This window comes from Tetrao urogallus, assembly GCF_951394365.1.
Source record: "Tetrao urogallus genome assembly, chromosome: 5".
In the NCBI taxonomy this organism is placed as follows: domain Eukaryota; kingdom Metazoa; phylum Chordata; class Aves; order Galliformes; family Phasianidae; genus Tetrao; species Tetrao urogallus.
Window position 1 is genome coordinate 18,241,363 of NC_136818.1, and position 14,716 is coordinate 18,256,078.

General features: G+C 39.0%; 1 protein-coding gene across 1 annotated transcript in view; it reads left to right on the forward strand.

Moving 5' to 3' along the window:
• Positions 1 to 26: 26 nt before the first annotated feature.
• LOC306946731 (putative oxidoreductase ZK1290.5) overlaps positions 27 to 14,716 on the forward strand; it is a gene marked incomplete at both ends in the record, with an annotated part of 37,522 nt that continues 22,832 nt past the window's right edge. The window contains 2 exons of the mRNA XM_079535834.1: positions 27 to 102; positions 11,369 to 11,617. Coding sequence (XP_079391960.1) covers positions 27 to 102; positions 11,369 to 11,617 — 325 coding nt within the window. The remainder of the gene's footprint in view (positions 103 to 11,368; positions 11,618 to 14,716) is intronic.

Below are 14,716 nucleotides of genomic sequence, written 5' to 3' on the forward strand. Positions count from 1 at the left end.
GACCGCCGGGAGCTGCGTTGCTCGGCATGGCTCTTGGTGGGCCGGGGGGCTGCCCCGCGGTGCTGCTCCGCAGTGGTCGCAGCATCCCGGTGCTGGGGCTCGGTAAGTGCCCGCCGGTACAGCCTGCCCGCCGCTGTAACGTGGCAGGAGGCGGCCGCGGGGCCCCGGTTCCCCCGGCACTCTGCGGCGGTGCCGTGCGCTGCCGGTTCCCGGCGGCCCCTACTTCCCGGCAGTTCTGCCTGCGGGCCCTGAGGCGCCGGGAGCAGCCCCGGCGGAACGCGTCCTCCTCGGTGGCTGCTCCCGCCTGGGGCTGCGGCGGTGCTGAGCGGCCGGAGAGCCCTCGGGCCTCATTAAGAGCTCGTGAACGTGTGGAAAAAGAGATTTCCGTGGGGTCGCATCTGTTCTGGCAATGCCAGTTGTAGTTTAGGAGGCCGTTGTGTTAAGTGAGCAAAGGGCCGCAGGTTTACATTGCTTTTATTTATTGTAAGTGTGAAGAGTTATTTTCTCTCTTGAAGCCTTTACGCAGCATTTGGGGATTTCATTCGGCCTCTTTGAAATCTTTCCGAAATCCTCTTCCATCCACAGTACACTCTGCAGCACAAGGACCCTTACCTGTCAATGTTTGTGATGTGCTCTTATCGCAGGTTGGTTTGCTATCCCAGGATTTCAGGTATTTCAGATAAACACACCCATCAGGGGCACTTACATGCTTTGTTGGAGTTGTTAATCACTCATACTGCGGTTAATCACTCACACAAGTATCAAATAAAATGGCCTCTGTGCCCCTTTCAGCTTTATCTTACTTCAGAACAATGATTTAGGATTCTCATAAGTGTAAGGAGGGCAAAGTTAGAGCTGAGGCTTTAGGAGCATGTTAAGCCTCTTAAGTCAACAGGAGTTGTTTTTTTAATCCATAAACACAGGATGGATAGCTAGAGCTGATAGTGCTCATTTCTGAGTACCAAAATCACTTGAGCAGAATTAAAAAGTCTTAGCAGCTCAGTTCATCAGCAAAGGGGTCCAAAAATCTACAACATGTTGATAACTGCTTGTACCATGTGCATGTGTGCTCGTGAGGATATGCTATTGTATACCCAAGGCATGAACTCTTCAGTTTAGCATCTATGAACTCTTTAGTTTAGCGTCTATTATCATTACTTGATGTAGCTGCCCCTCTTATAGTCCTTATACAATGAGCAAAAGGTTCTGTATTGTAAGGAGTGACTCTTTTTTTCTTTCACTGAATTCCTTTGTTGAACCTCTTTTTATCAATTTAGTTGACTTAGAGATTTTTTTTTACAAATGCCGGAAACATTTAAATGATCCTTCTTAGAGAATGGATTCCGTCTTATGGCCATTGTTTCAGTATTTGCTGAACTGTATTTCAGAATTGTGTACAGAAACCTCACTTTTCCATTGGAGATTGTTATGCATGAAGATTGTAATCCCAGGTGACTGGGAAAAGCAGGCTGAAAAAGTCTCCAATTGGCATGCTGCTTGCTGTCCTTCAGTCATTTCAGTTTGTAGTAGTTTGACTGTCAGGCCTGAACTCAAACTTCAGTAAGTGGATAATGCTGTGGCAGACAATTACATTTGAGATTTTCTGGCCCAGTGCTTTCTGCAGGGTGTAGCTTTCCAGAGGTTTGGTTCTTTGACCTCAATTCTCCGTTCTTGTCCTGACAGAGTAACACTCTGACAAATTTCTTATGTATTTTGTAGCTTTTTCAGCATCTTGTAATATGTAGGAACCAGTGAAGTAATTTGAGGATTTTCCTGACAAATGCTGAAAAACATTGCAGATTTAAAGGTAAAAAAATTAAGAGGTGTTTATGGCCAACACTAAATACCAAGATATGCAGCCCAACACAATGGGATCTTTATCTGTGGATCTATGCTAGGTATTCCCACTTTATACTCTTCTACAAATTACTGGCTTATTTTTATTACAACTTCACTGCAATTAACTAATATTTGCAGCTCAGAAAAATTTACTGTCATGGTTCAGCTTGGTTCCTGTGGCGTTTACTGAGCAAAAATGTGGAGAAAAACTTTCCTGTATGAGGAGGCATTTTCTGTGTGGCATTTTCTGCGGGATTTAAGATTTGATTGTCTTATCCTTCTAAGCATGCAGACATAATTGTTATCTGTGAGTAAGTCGACTTTGAGATGGTAGACATGCATGCTGCCTCTTGCTAGATAATCTTTCTAAAAGCTCCAAAGAAAGAGAGAGAGTTGTGCTGTGTTAAGATAGTCGCAGCTATCCATGCGGTCAGGCCAGCTGTGAGGCTGATTAGAAAGATATGCAAGTTATTTCCAAGTGATGAAACCTCTTTTATAGCAGCGAGAGTCAGCGTATGAGACATCTCATGTGCTTTCAGGCAGAGCATGTTAGCTGAGAGAGTGCCACAGCGGTCTAGAATAGCATTCTGTCACAAATATCTGCTTTTTCTGTTCAAGCTTCAGATATCAAAAGGTGATTTATTTCCTTTTTTTTTTTTTTGTTAACTGAGCTTTCTGTTTGTCAAATTGATTTCCATTTCACTGTTCCCTGGGTCTTCCAAACATGTAGGAGAAGAGCAGTAAGTTTGTCAAGGCTTTATGCAATAGGGGAGACAGGAAAGCAGGAGGTTAAGCGGTCTTGTGTTAGTTCATAACCTCTAGTGAGAGCGATGGATTTGAGCACTGCACATTATGCAGCCTGCACAGCTGATGGTCAGCCTGAAGGCCCTTGGAACAGTATGCCCAAACCTGTACTTTCAGTAAATTCTATCTGTGTTTACTTACTTGCTTATTCCCTTTCTTTGTTGTCTTTCTTCTGACTCAATACAGCTCCATGGCTGCTGGCAGTGGTGAAACAAGCAGTCTTTCCTGAGATGCCTGCTGATTATTCTAAGGCAACCCAGCTTTCTGTTAAAGTATGCACTACAGCTAAGTTTTTATTTAGCAAAGCAAAATGATTTAGAACTTTTTCTTGTTTATGATGTAAACAAAAAGAAGAGACAGTAATCATGGGATTAAGTAAGCAGAGATTTGGTCAAATAGCATGTGATTTCCTGCCAAGATGTGTTAATAGTACCAAAAATATACATAGAATGTTTTCTTGTCAAGTTGTTCTCCATGTAAATCCTTGAAGAAGCTAGAATTAATTACAACTTGATGAGATAAAAAAAAAAAGATAACCTCGTGATCTCCTCTCAAGGTATAAAATGAATTACAGTTTTGTATGGGAAGAGGCTTCAGGGAAAAAAACCATCAATAATGAGAACCATGTTTTTGTACGTGTTGTGCCTTATCATGCCACACAGCCTGTGTTTTATTACTCGCAGCAGTGTTTGTTACAGAATTCAGTAATGGGTGCTGCCATTATGCGAGGCGCTGCGACTGGGAAAGCAGGCAGGTGTGGCTCTGAGCAGCTTACAGTCAAATAGCCAAAGCCTGATGGAGAGAGTGAAAAAGAGTCCTAATGAATAATGTGGCGTGAGTTAATTTATAGCACTACTAACTTGCTTTAATTGCTTTTTTACTGCATTTATCCCTCTGTTGTACCAACTCAGGAGAATAATATGCACAGACGCACACACATGTGATCCCTTCATAGTCAAGGGGAAGCATCTCTCCTGTCCTGAATTCAAGATGTTCCGTATATGAGATTCCTGATGTTCATCTGTAGCTTTATCTACAATGAATTGTAACCGAGTTTTTGCTTCCTTTGCTGATTGCAGTGTTTAAGTCTTTGCATTATTTGCATCACAACCATACAAAACTTATTGAATTAGTATTATTCTCACTTTTTTCCAGAGAGGTGATTGTTTTTGCTGTGTTGGTGGTGTTTGCTTGTTTTCCTTGAGAAAAATCCCGTTACACCACTTTCATTACCTCAAGTTTCTTTGTTGTCTTTTTTTCCTCAAAATGCTACATGTAACCTGAATTGTAATGCTGAGTAGAAGCATTTTAACATTTCCTTCCATTATACACTGCTAATGCAGTTATTTGCTTCTTGATTATTAGCCATAAAATTGCTCATAGTCGCTGTTAATCTTAACTGTAGACAAAAAAAAAAGACCCAGTTGGGACTGGAGTCAAATGAGATTGTGCTTTTGCTTTTCAGTTTAATGGCAGCAGAATCAAGACTTCTCTTCTGGTTCTCCACTCTTACTGCTTTTCTTTTTTTGTGGCTCTTTTTTCCTCAGCTTCAGAAAATTTATGGAACAGTGGTCCTGGTACCAAGACCTATGGCACTCCTCTGTATTAATCTTACTCTGTAATAAGAATTGGCTGTTTATTTCTTCCCTTTGTTTTGTGCTTCAACCTTTTTTTTTCCTCTTCTTTTCTAATTCTGTCAGGAATTAACTTCTCAGCCATGGTTACCGAGTTTCCTTAATAGCCTCTTGTGATGAACAAAATGCCACATCTATAAATCTTTCTGTCTCAATTCATGTATGGTTTCAGAAAGTCTGACTCTGAGAAGTTGTACTTGAGCTTTGAGGGCCTCCATATATTTAACTTCTCTCATTTGTACAAAATGTGGCCATATTCCATGTGGGTGGATGTTTGTAGACAGTACGGAGAAAAATGTGGCCTCTTCTAACTTGGTGAAACCTACTGGCTGTCACTTTGTGACAAATGTTGGTCTTACAGATGTGCACGTGATGCCAAAGAAAGGGATGGCCTAAATGTTAATTAAGTGCATTGTAGTGCCAATAATTACTGTAATGAAGGCCCACATTTCAACAATGAGCTATACAGATTCTTGAGAGTCAATGGAGCCACAATCCCAAGGCTGGTTTTCTGTGGGAAGATGTTGTAAATAAAATGTAGGAGGCCCTAATGGTTGTACTTTTAAATCTTACATTTTTAATTGCTCATTAGATGAGCAAATTATTTGCAGCCTGGTTGAAATAAAGAGAGAAATGAGCTCCAGCAATATTAAATTTTTACCTTTCACCGTGTTCCTGTAATGTAGAAGAATGATACAAAATCTTATTGGAAAAAAAAAAGCCCAATTTTTGTCTTTCAGCCTTCATATAGCAGATAATCTACCACAGATATTTTCTTTGCTGGAGCTCCTTAGCATCCACAGTCCTGGTAGCACTGAGTGGTGAAGTCACATGCTGCTGTAACCTAAGTGTAGTAGTCCCTCATGCTTCCAAGCTGGGGGAGGCAGGGACTGGTTCCTAAGCTGTCTTCAGTCCTTTCATGTTTACATGAAGTACCTGCTGTGCATGGAGATGCAAAATCCTCATTGCCAGGTGCAGAGAGGAGAGAAAGGGGGGCACTACCACTGTGGCTTCATGCCAGTTCTATAGCTTCAGCTCTGTTCCATACCTTTGTTCCTGAATGGGTGTGCTTTGCATTCTTACACACACCGGCCTAAGATCGAGTGTGCAATGTGAGAGGAGGGGCTATCAGAAATGTTGTTTGTCTTGGGAACTTTGTGAAAAGACAGTTAAAATTCTTACGTGATAAGAATAAAAAGCATTTGATTAGAAATGTTCTTTATTGTTCTGTTTAAGTTTACGTAGCTTTTTAGTTCAAATAACTGTGTTGCTGCTGCCCTTCAATCTCATGAATGCCCTCAGATATCAGTGGGACACTGCAAGACTCAGACCTGTCAGTGTCCTCATTTCGCAGCAGTGGGATCTTGCCATGGATCACAGTTGTGCTTTATTCACTGAGCAGTTTGGTAGGTATGAAGGGCACTATTATGATGTTAAAATTAGGCATCAATTAGGGTGCTACAGGAATGAGTTGGTTTACATCCACTTTATGTTGTAAGCTACAGATAACTATAAATTACAGTTCTCTTCATAGTTTTTTTTTTCCTATCATATTTACGAGATTTTGTGGTTTTGAATTATTAACCAGATGGTTAATTACAGTTTTTAGTTTTATTATCCCTGTGCTTCATTATATGCTAATTATGCTTATTGTAAATTATATGGAAAACTATAAGTATAGCGGGAAAGAGTATGGTAATGTTCAACTCAGGAACAGAGTATGGACTTAATATTTGTGTCTTTTTTTCCTTTTGATCATTTTTTCTTTGTGGAAGTAGTTTGAAGAAGGAAAATACCATCACCGATCTGTCACTTATTGTGAAGTATTTCCAAACGTCTGGTGTTGTCAGTCAGCTCATGCAATCTTTATCAGACAGTAGTTTAGGAAAATGCTTTAAAAAGGGAGAAATTAACATGAATATTTGTAGTCAGTCTCTGTATTTGCCATATGTAGCACATATCATCCTTATTAGTTATGAAACTGAAGATTCCATCAAGGTATAAGTACTGGAAGTAATTTCAGTTGGGCTAACAAAGGGGGGAGAATGAAAATCATTTAAAACTGGTTCACACCAGCAGTTCTTCGTGCACTATTAACTGCTAAGATCTAGTCACAAAACGTTATTCTGAGGAGAAAGGGTTTAGTGAACCCTAGAAATTGGATTTGATTTATGCCAGAAAATCTGTCTTTTCACTGCTTGAGATTTCTATGGAAGGAAGCCACAGTCTTTTACCAAACGGTTTCTAAGGTAACATCTTATAGCAGAGCATCTGAAACCAATTTGGTTGTTAATGAGAAATAGTTCTCACGGTGGTGGGAAAGTGTGGAGTGAAAGAAAAGGCTTCAAGATTTGGCAGTCTGTCTGGAAAGGCATTTAAATGTGTGCTGCTGCTCTGCTTATGAAATTTGTACGTGAATTGCACATTCAGAGTCTGCCTTTCAAATGTGTAGGTTAGGTTTTTGATTTGTCCTTCCATAAAAATTTAATTGAGAAGTTCTCAATGATGAGAATACTTGCGTGTGACAGCTGCATGATTGAAATAGTTGGCATTTTTCACTGGAAATATCGTTATTCGTACAGGGGGAAAAAATCCTTTTCTGAATGATATTTTTACTTCTGTTTAGTGGTGATTTCAGAGCCACAGTATCCCAGTGAAAATAGGGGCAGCTTGCAAAGCTCATGTGCTTAATGTTGGAGGTGTGCAAAACTGATGTTGTAACTCCTTTTCTGAAGTTCTGGCTAGATGAATAGTGTGTCAGTGATCAGAGAAGTAGCTCAGTTTAGCAGTAGGTGATATGAATTTCCTTCACAGTCAGACCCTCTGTGGGGTGGAAGGGACGCAGTACTTCTGTCAACAATGGCTCACTGCCATTTCTTCCTTCCTCTCAGGAAGAGCGAAAACGAGCAATTCTGGCTTCCCTTTCCCTGCACACACAATAAATGTGTTACGGCTCTCTACTACTCTTACACCATGGCCAGGCTGTGTTCTTGTAGTCTGCTCCTTGGTGCCTGAGTAGAATTGCAGAGCTGAAAATGATGCTTGTGTACTTCTCTTTGACACATGCTTCAACTGCTCCAGCTCCTCTTGCACCATATTCACACAAAACCATATGCAGCAGCACCTGTTGGTCAGAGTTACAGCGCTACGCTGGGCCTTCAGTTACTTCTGCAGCTTTTATACAGCTGTGACCTTGCATGGATATGGTTTGGATAAACTTGTGTTTATCACAGTATAACGTGTTTGTTGAGGAGGCAAGTTCACAGAGAAAGACTTTCAGATAATTTTTTGGCTGTCTTGAATACTACTCTTAAAAAAAGTAGTGAAATGTTTATCTAAAAGCTTTAAAAAAAAGTATATCTAATAACTTAGCTACTGCTGCTCAAGAGGAGTTTTACTTGCTCAGTTTTTCTCCCCATCTCTTGAAATTTTGTTCTGGTTCTTCCTCTGGAAGGTGTTCAGCTCCCTTGGCGATCATAAAGTGAACATTTTCTTTTTGTCTGTTCAACAGTCTGAATCAGTTTGTCAGGGGTCATATGAATACAGAAGTAGATGAAAGACAAGGAGGGAAGACTGTGGCTGCCTCTTTCAATAGCATTAAGCAGTGATGATGAGTAAAGACTGCCCGTCCGTGAGCCAGTCTATGGAACGGGTGTGCGGTTCTGTGAATGGATGAGCAGTGAACCTTGAAATGTGCTGTATGTTCATTGGCCGCACATATAAGTAATGCTTTATGTTTCATCATCAGAAGTTAATAATGTACTGATAGCAAAAACTTGAATGAATTTATTATATCACATCAACAGAGATTGTGACCCGATTATTATGTAATGTCGGAATAATAGAAATAAAATTAATAGAACAAGATTATTTCAAGCTCATTATAGTAGACAACATCATATGCATACAATGAGTATGTAAACATTGATAAAATGATTTTTTTTTTTAGATTTCTTTTTCTGAAATGTCTACTTAAAGATTAAAAAAAAAAAGTACGAAAGAATGGATGTTTTTCTAGGTGTTCTGTTTGTCAGCTGGGTTTTAATTTAGTACTGCAAACTGATGTTAGGGAAATGATCTCTATTCAGCCTGTAGTTTCATTAATATGGACTCTCCTAAATTAAGTGGTTCTGCTGATTTCAAGTAGCAGTAATTACTTACATCAGAGGAAGTTTGTAATATGTTTAGATAAATAATATCTTCATATTTCTCAGAGAGTGTGAAGACATGTTATTCCAGAAAGTGAGAGGGAAAGTAGGTTCTGATTCCTTTTTGAGGAAAAAATTAAATGAAAACTATTGCACATTGATTTATGTAGTGAATTGGAACTGTTGCAGGTGAAGCAGTTGGGATCGTTTCCTCAAGTGAATCTTTGTTACTTTATTTTCCTTGAAGCAAGTATGCATCATGGAATCGGGAACAATAACAGATATATTCTCCTTTCCCCTTCTTTCCTGCTCTCTCCCCTTACCTTAAAAGGGTTAATGTTAAAAAAAAAAAAAAAAAAAAAAAAAAAAAAAAAAAAAAAAAAAAAAAAAAAAACCAGCAAAACTGTCCTCAATGTTCTTGCTGAAATCTATTATGCATGAAAAGAGACTGAGTCCATTTGCCAGACCTCTAAATGAACTTCATTCATTCTGTGCTTGGAGAAGTCCATTCAGCCAGAAACAGGCATAATAATTACAACCTAATTTATTTGGCACTAATACCAGCTTATTATAAGGGATTTTTATGTAAAAGTGTAGTAATTTTTTAAAATTCTAGTTGTATAATTTTTCAATAAAATTCCTTTAGTATCTGAATATTGAAAAAATTACATGTATAGAACGTGCATATAGATTAGCATTGCTTTAATCTAAAACCACTTATTAAGAGTTTGAAATAGCAGTTTTGGAAGTGCAATTTAACTTATGCTTTTTGGTGTAAAACAAGTTACAGAGAAATGATTGCTAGATGATGCAGAAATTGAACCCGTTGCAGTGTCTGTCAATGACTGGAGAAAAGAGCTTTAAAGTTTTGTCTTTTAAAACACTTAAACTTTGTTTAAAATTGGGCACATCAAAATTGTAGGAATATAGTAGCGTTGTTTTATCACTCTGAAATCAGTGAAGAATCCAGTACTCCAAGTTTAGTAATCAAGTATGAATCAGGGATTGTCCCGTTGTGAGTAGAATATCATGATTCTCTAAGTCTTTGTGTGCCAGATTAGATCATATTATCATAGAATGGCTCAGGTTGGAAGGGACCTTAAAGATCAATCCCCTGACATGGGTGGGGTTGCCAGCAGTTAGGTCAGGCTGCCCAGGGCCCCATCCAACCTGGCCTTGAATGCCTCCAGGGGTGGAACATCCAAGCTTCTCTGGGCAGTCTGTGCCAAGGCCTCACCGCTCTCTGAGTAAAGAATTTCCTCCAAAAATCTAACTTAAATCTCTTCTACTTAAAAGACATTTGTCCTTGTCCATCAGATCAGGTAGAAAGGTGGTCCCCCCCTTCTGCTTGTAAGCTCCCTTTAAGTTCTGAAAGCCCCAGTGAGGTTTCCCCATAGCCTTCCCTTAGCTAAACAAGCCCAGCTCCCTCAGCCTGTCTTCATAAGAGAGGTGTTCCAGTTGTCTTTGTGGCCCTCCTCTGGATGCACTTTTATTATATCTTAAGTGTTCTACCAGCGGTGAGCAAATTACAGAAATAACATAGACTTTACTTATAAGATCGGGAATTTAAAAAATAATAAGCACTTAGGAGACTTGGCTTATTTTATATGCCCTGCAGCAGCATAAGTGCTTGTTCTTGCCTGCATTGTCACAGTGTGTGCGAGGAAGTCACACACATTACTATGGGCATCCTCCCTCCAGTCCAGGCATGGAAAATTCTAAGGATGAGCGTAAGATAGTTGTTTCTATAGTCTTTCTGATAGTTTGGTTGGACTTACACGCTTAATAATTTCATGATGTGCTTAATCTAGAAATAAATGCTATGTGTGGAGTGAAGGAGCAAATTAACAGCTGGAGACAAATCTCACTTTATTTTCTTTGGCCTGGATTCCTGTATGTATTAAATTCAGCAGAGGCTCAAGAGCTTGGTGCTGTTATCCATCACAACTGCACAAGGCCCTCCTGAAGTTAATGCCATAACCATCTGCACGCTTATTGCTGCTTCTGGAATTTGGGCCTTTAAATACAAGTCATCATCTTAGAAGCTTGCTTTAGTCAGTGACTTAGGCTGACTGAGCATTTCCTCAAGCAAACTGTAGAAAATACTGTTTGTGAGAAGTCTGAGTAGAGGTGAGTGGGTGAGGGGCTCATGGCAAAAAAAAAAAACAGCTAACAGGAAAGGGTAAGGAGAAATACCATCCTCTATGCTCTCAACCAATTCTTTATCTGGCAGTCCTCCTGCTGACTGCTTTTCCTGCCAAGTCTCCTCCTCCTTCCGTCCCCTTGACAAGTGAAATGCACTTCTGTACATCCAGTGAATATCTACGCAATGAGAGTTACAGTACTTTGTTACCAAGACTCCCTGTATAGCCATTCTCTAACTCTTGTGTAAGATTGCATTGTTTTGGGTATTTCTGAGTTTGACATTATGTGAATTGCACCTGCAGTATGGCCCAGCCTGGGGTTGTACAGTGCAGTAATATCTTGAAGCTACCAGGAGGAGCTTCAAGGTCAACAGAGTAAATGTTTCAGGGTATACTTTTTGCAGAGTGAGTTGTTTTCAAGTTATATATATAATTTTAAAATTGTTAATATTTTTATCTGAAAATCTTGTGCTCCTGTTTGAAAACTAAATGTCACATATGGATTTTCTTTTATGGTCTTTTCTTTTATGTGTCTGTTTTCTTTTATGGTCTTCATCCTCATCCATGACCTCACTTCTTTACTGTTCGTCTTTGATTCTGTTGGGGTTACTTCTGACCAGCATCAGCATTGTAGCATCTTATGTGTTTTCCCATCCTAGAGATCTGTATGGCACTCATCAGTTCCCATTTCTTTACTGTTGTGAAGTGGCAATTCAGTAACAACATTCTGAGGCAATACTTGTAAAACAAAATAATGTATGAAATATGTTGCTCACCTTTCACTTCTGACTTCCTTTAGGTACTTCCCATCAAGGTGGCTATTCCCATGATGCTGTGGTCCATGCGTTACGGCAGTGCGGCATTCGTCATATTGACACAGCAAAAAGATATGGCTGTGAATCTCTCCTCCAAAAAGCTATCAAAGAAAGTGGTGTGAAGCGGGAGGACCTCTGGATAACTACCAAACTGTGGCACGGTGATTATGGCTATGAAAACACAAAAAAAGCCTGCTTGGAGTCATGTGAAAGGCTTGGTGTTGAATATCTTGGTATGCATTTTTCATATAGCTTATTTGCTATACCTGCCATGTGAGTAGAGACGAGAAAGATAAATGAGTTCTGGAAAGAATGTTATGTTGCAGATAGATTGTAAGAGCCAAACTCTGCCCTAATTTAGACATTCACAGATTTCTTCTGTTCTTGAGGAAATTTGTGTACATATAACTGAGAGTACAGAATTTTTCCTTGTTGCACATCTTTTAAAATGGAAAAAGGTACAGTTTTTTTTTTTTTTTTAAAGTACATTTCATTGTTAATTTGAGTATTCACTAAATAAATTAGAGCTATATTTTTTTGCTGAAAACACCACAAACCTGTGGAAGAACAAGAATTCACAGACTTGGCAATATTTTTTTAATAGGGAAACAAAAATGCATAAGCTCTTGTGGTCTGCTACTGGGAATGGGAGTCCTTTCTAAAAGTTATTTTGTGAGACTATTGATACTTGTAAAATTACTGGATATCTGCCTTTGGTTTGATCTGTTGATGCAGTACACTTTGGGGGAAAAAGACCAGAAGACTCAGTCTGATACCATATTAGACTTGCTTCAAAATATACCCTGGTTACAAACTTTTCATATTCAAAGATGTGGTGTTTTGCTATTGTATTAGACAGGCAGTGAGCAGCAGTAGGCGACTCAATTTTATGTAACACATCCCAGACAAGGAGTGGTGGTACTTGATAAAAAGTAAGTTATGTATTTCAAAATGCTTTTAGTTCTTTCTAGCTAGGTAGAACAATGGAAGGAAAATGGAAGAAGGTGAATTTAAAGTACTTATCTAAACTAATGATATTGGAGAGAATGTTTATGCTGACAAGGATTAATTGATCAACTATTACCTGTTAGTGTACTGAAAACACATACTTCCTTGTTTTGCTTTACACCGTGCACTTGTATTCACTGGCTATTTAGCTTGATACTCTGCAAGGTGTAGGAACAAAACCCATATCTGTTAAAGATCTGTATATTTATATGCAGATTTTTGGCTCTATTCCTTGTGGAAATGTATTCCTGAGCTTCCTGCACAACCACAGAATAAAGCAGAATGAATTAATATCTCTTTCTCAGTCTTGTGCAAATAGAGGTTACTACAAGAGGATTTTCATGATCAAAGTTCCAATCCTTAGCCCTGTCCTCAAAATTAAGAAATAGCACGTTTCTTTCTCTCTTCTTTCTACTTGTTTTGTTTGCTTTCTTTTTTCCTCTGCTTGCTGTGGCACTGGTGCTGAATGCCAATGAGAGGAAAATTTGACTCACTTCCAGGAAATCTTTCTCAGTGATTTCTCTCAGTACTCTAATTTGCTTTTATTTTCTCAGGTAGTAAGTAGACTGATTAAAGTCTGTGCTCATGGAAAAACTCACTTTAGACGTGGCTTCCATGGTTCAGCAGGAATTGAAGGGACAAAAATGTGGGAGCAAGAATTGCACTAATATTGTTGTCAAACGAGAGAATCCTTTGTCTGGAATAAACAGAACTTCATTCTGTGTTCAGCTCTGAGACTTCTTTTGCTCACATTGAGACAAATTTAAGAGTTATTACAGGTGCCTGCACAATGTGCTCCACTGTTCAGTACACTTCATTTTCTGTTCCCACTTGTCTATTTTCTCTCCTTTTCTTCCTTTCCTTTCTTCCACTAATGTTTCAGGAATTTATAAAGCTCTTCCTGACTGACCAATTAGTCAGAAATAGTGAGCTAAATTAATACTGACTAAGTTTGTTTGAACTTAACAATTTATAAACTGTGATGTGTTAGGGAATATTTCATGTGAAATTCGTGGATCTGTCAGTGAGGATGGTGACCTTTACAACAAGGATGGGAAGACAGAAAAGGCTGCATAATAATTATTCTGTGGTTGTGTGAAAGAGGTGCAACTGAGTTCTATGTTCTGTGCTACACGTGCTGGTGAAGTAGACCCTGAAAGGAGGTAAAATTGTGTTTCATGTTTTCATGTTTTCATGGATGTAAAAAGCATCCTGCTTTAGGTTCTGTGTTCCTCCTGTCTGAAAAGACCCAAGTGGAAAGTACTGTTGGAGGGGTTTTCAAGCAGAAAGTAGCAATATGTTGAAACGTGAACATTTCAAGTGATTTAAGAAAGCCGAGAGCTTTTTGTTGAACGTTTTGAGACTTACAGAAAAAATGCAGAAGACTAGTTGGAAAATACAGTTATAAGCTTGTGGACCTAAACTTAGATACCCTTTTTTTTTTTTTTTTTTTTTTTTTTCTCAAGAAAAGTTGTAGTAATAGCAGGGCTATTTATGTCTAGGCTTATTTAGGAAAGTAAATTATTTAGTTTCAAGCAGCTGTTAAAGCCAGCAGTTTTTCTTGAAGTAAAGCATGGAAAGCAGAGCAGAGTATTGCTCTAGATTTCCTGATTTCATCATATGTTAACCAAATACATGCATATTCACAGTATTTCCATAGGAATACTTGATTCATATATCTTGTAAGATTCTAGGTAACATATTGTGAAGTTGCACCTTTATTTGCAGACCTTCAGAGCTGCAGATCTGTAGGAGCCTGGCAGCCAACTGTGCAGTGAAGGTCTTTGTCTCAAGGAAAGCTCCACTCGTGTCCTTGAGGGTCCATGTAGCCACACCAAAAAGTAATATAATGCTAATGGATAAATCTGTGAAACTGATAGGAGGCAGTCACTGCTTTTTAAGAGAAGTTATTCCATGTCAATACTGTTACAAAATTTCTCTCATAGGAGCTTTTGGGCAAATGGTATTAGGAAAGCAGTGTTCCAGGGTTTTTGTTTGAATCAGTAGATTAAATATCCATGAGAAACTGGATATATTTTTTTTAATTTGTGGGCACTGGTTATAACAGAGATTCTTCTTCTGTTTTCTAAATGCGGTACTCCAACTAGCAGTCATTGTAAACCAGTAAGAAATGGCAGCAAATCTTATGGGTTTGGCAGCAGCAGAATACATTCCTTGGGATTTAGATCAAACCTTCAAAGTAACTTCTTGAATGTGATTTGTGGGTTGCTGAGTTCATAAACAATTTTTTTCCTTCTGCCTGTTCTGATTCTGTCATATCCAACCAAATTTAACCTATCCCAGATGCACAGATGGAACTGGAC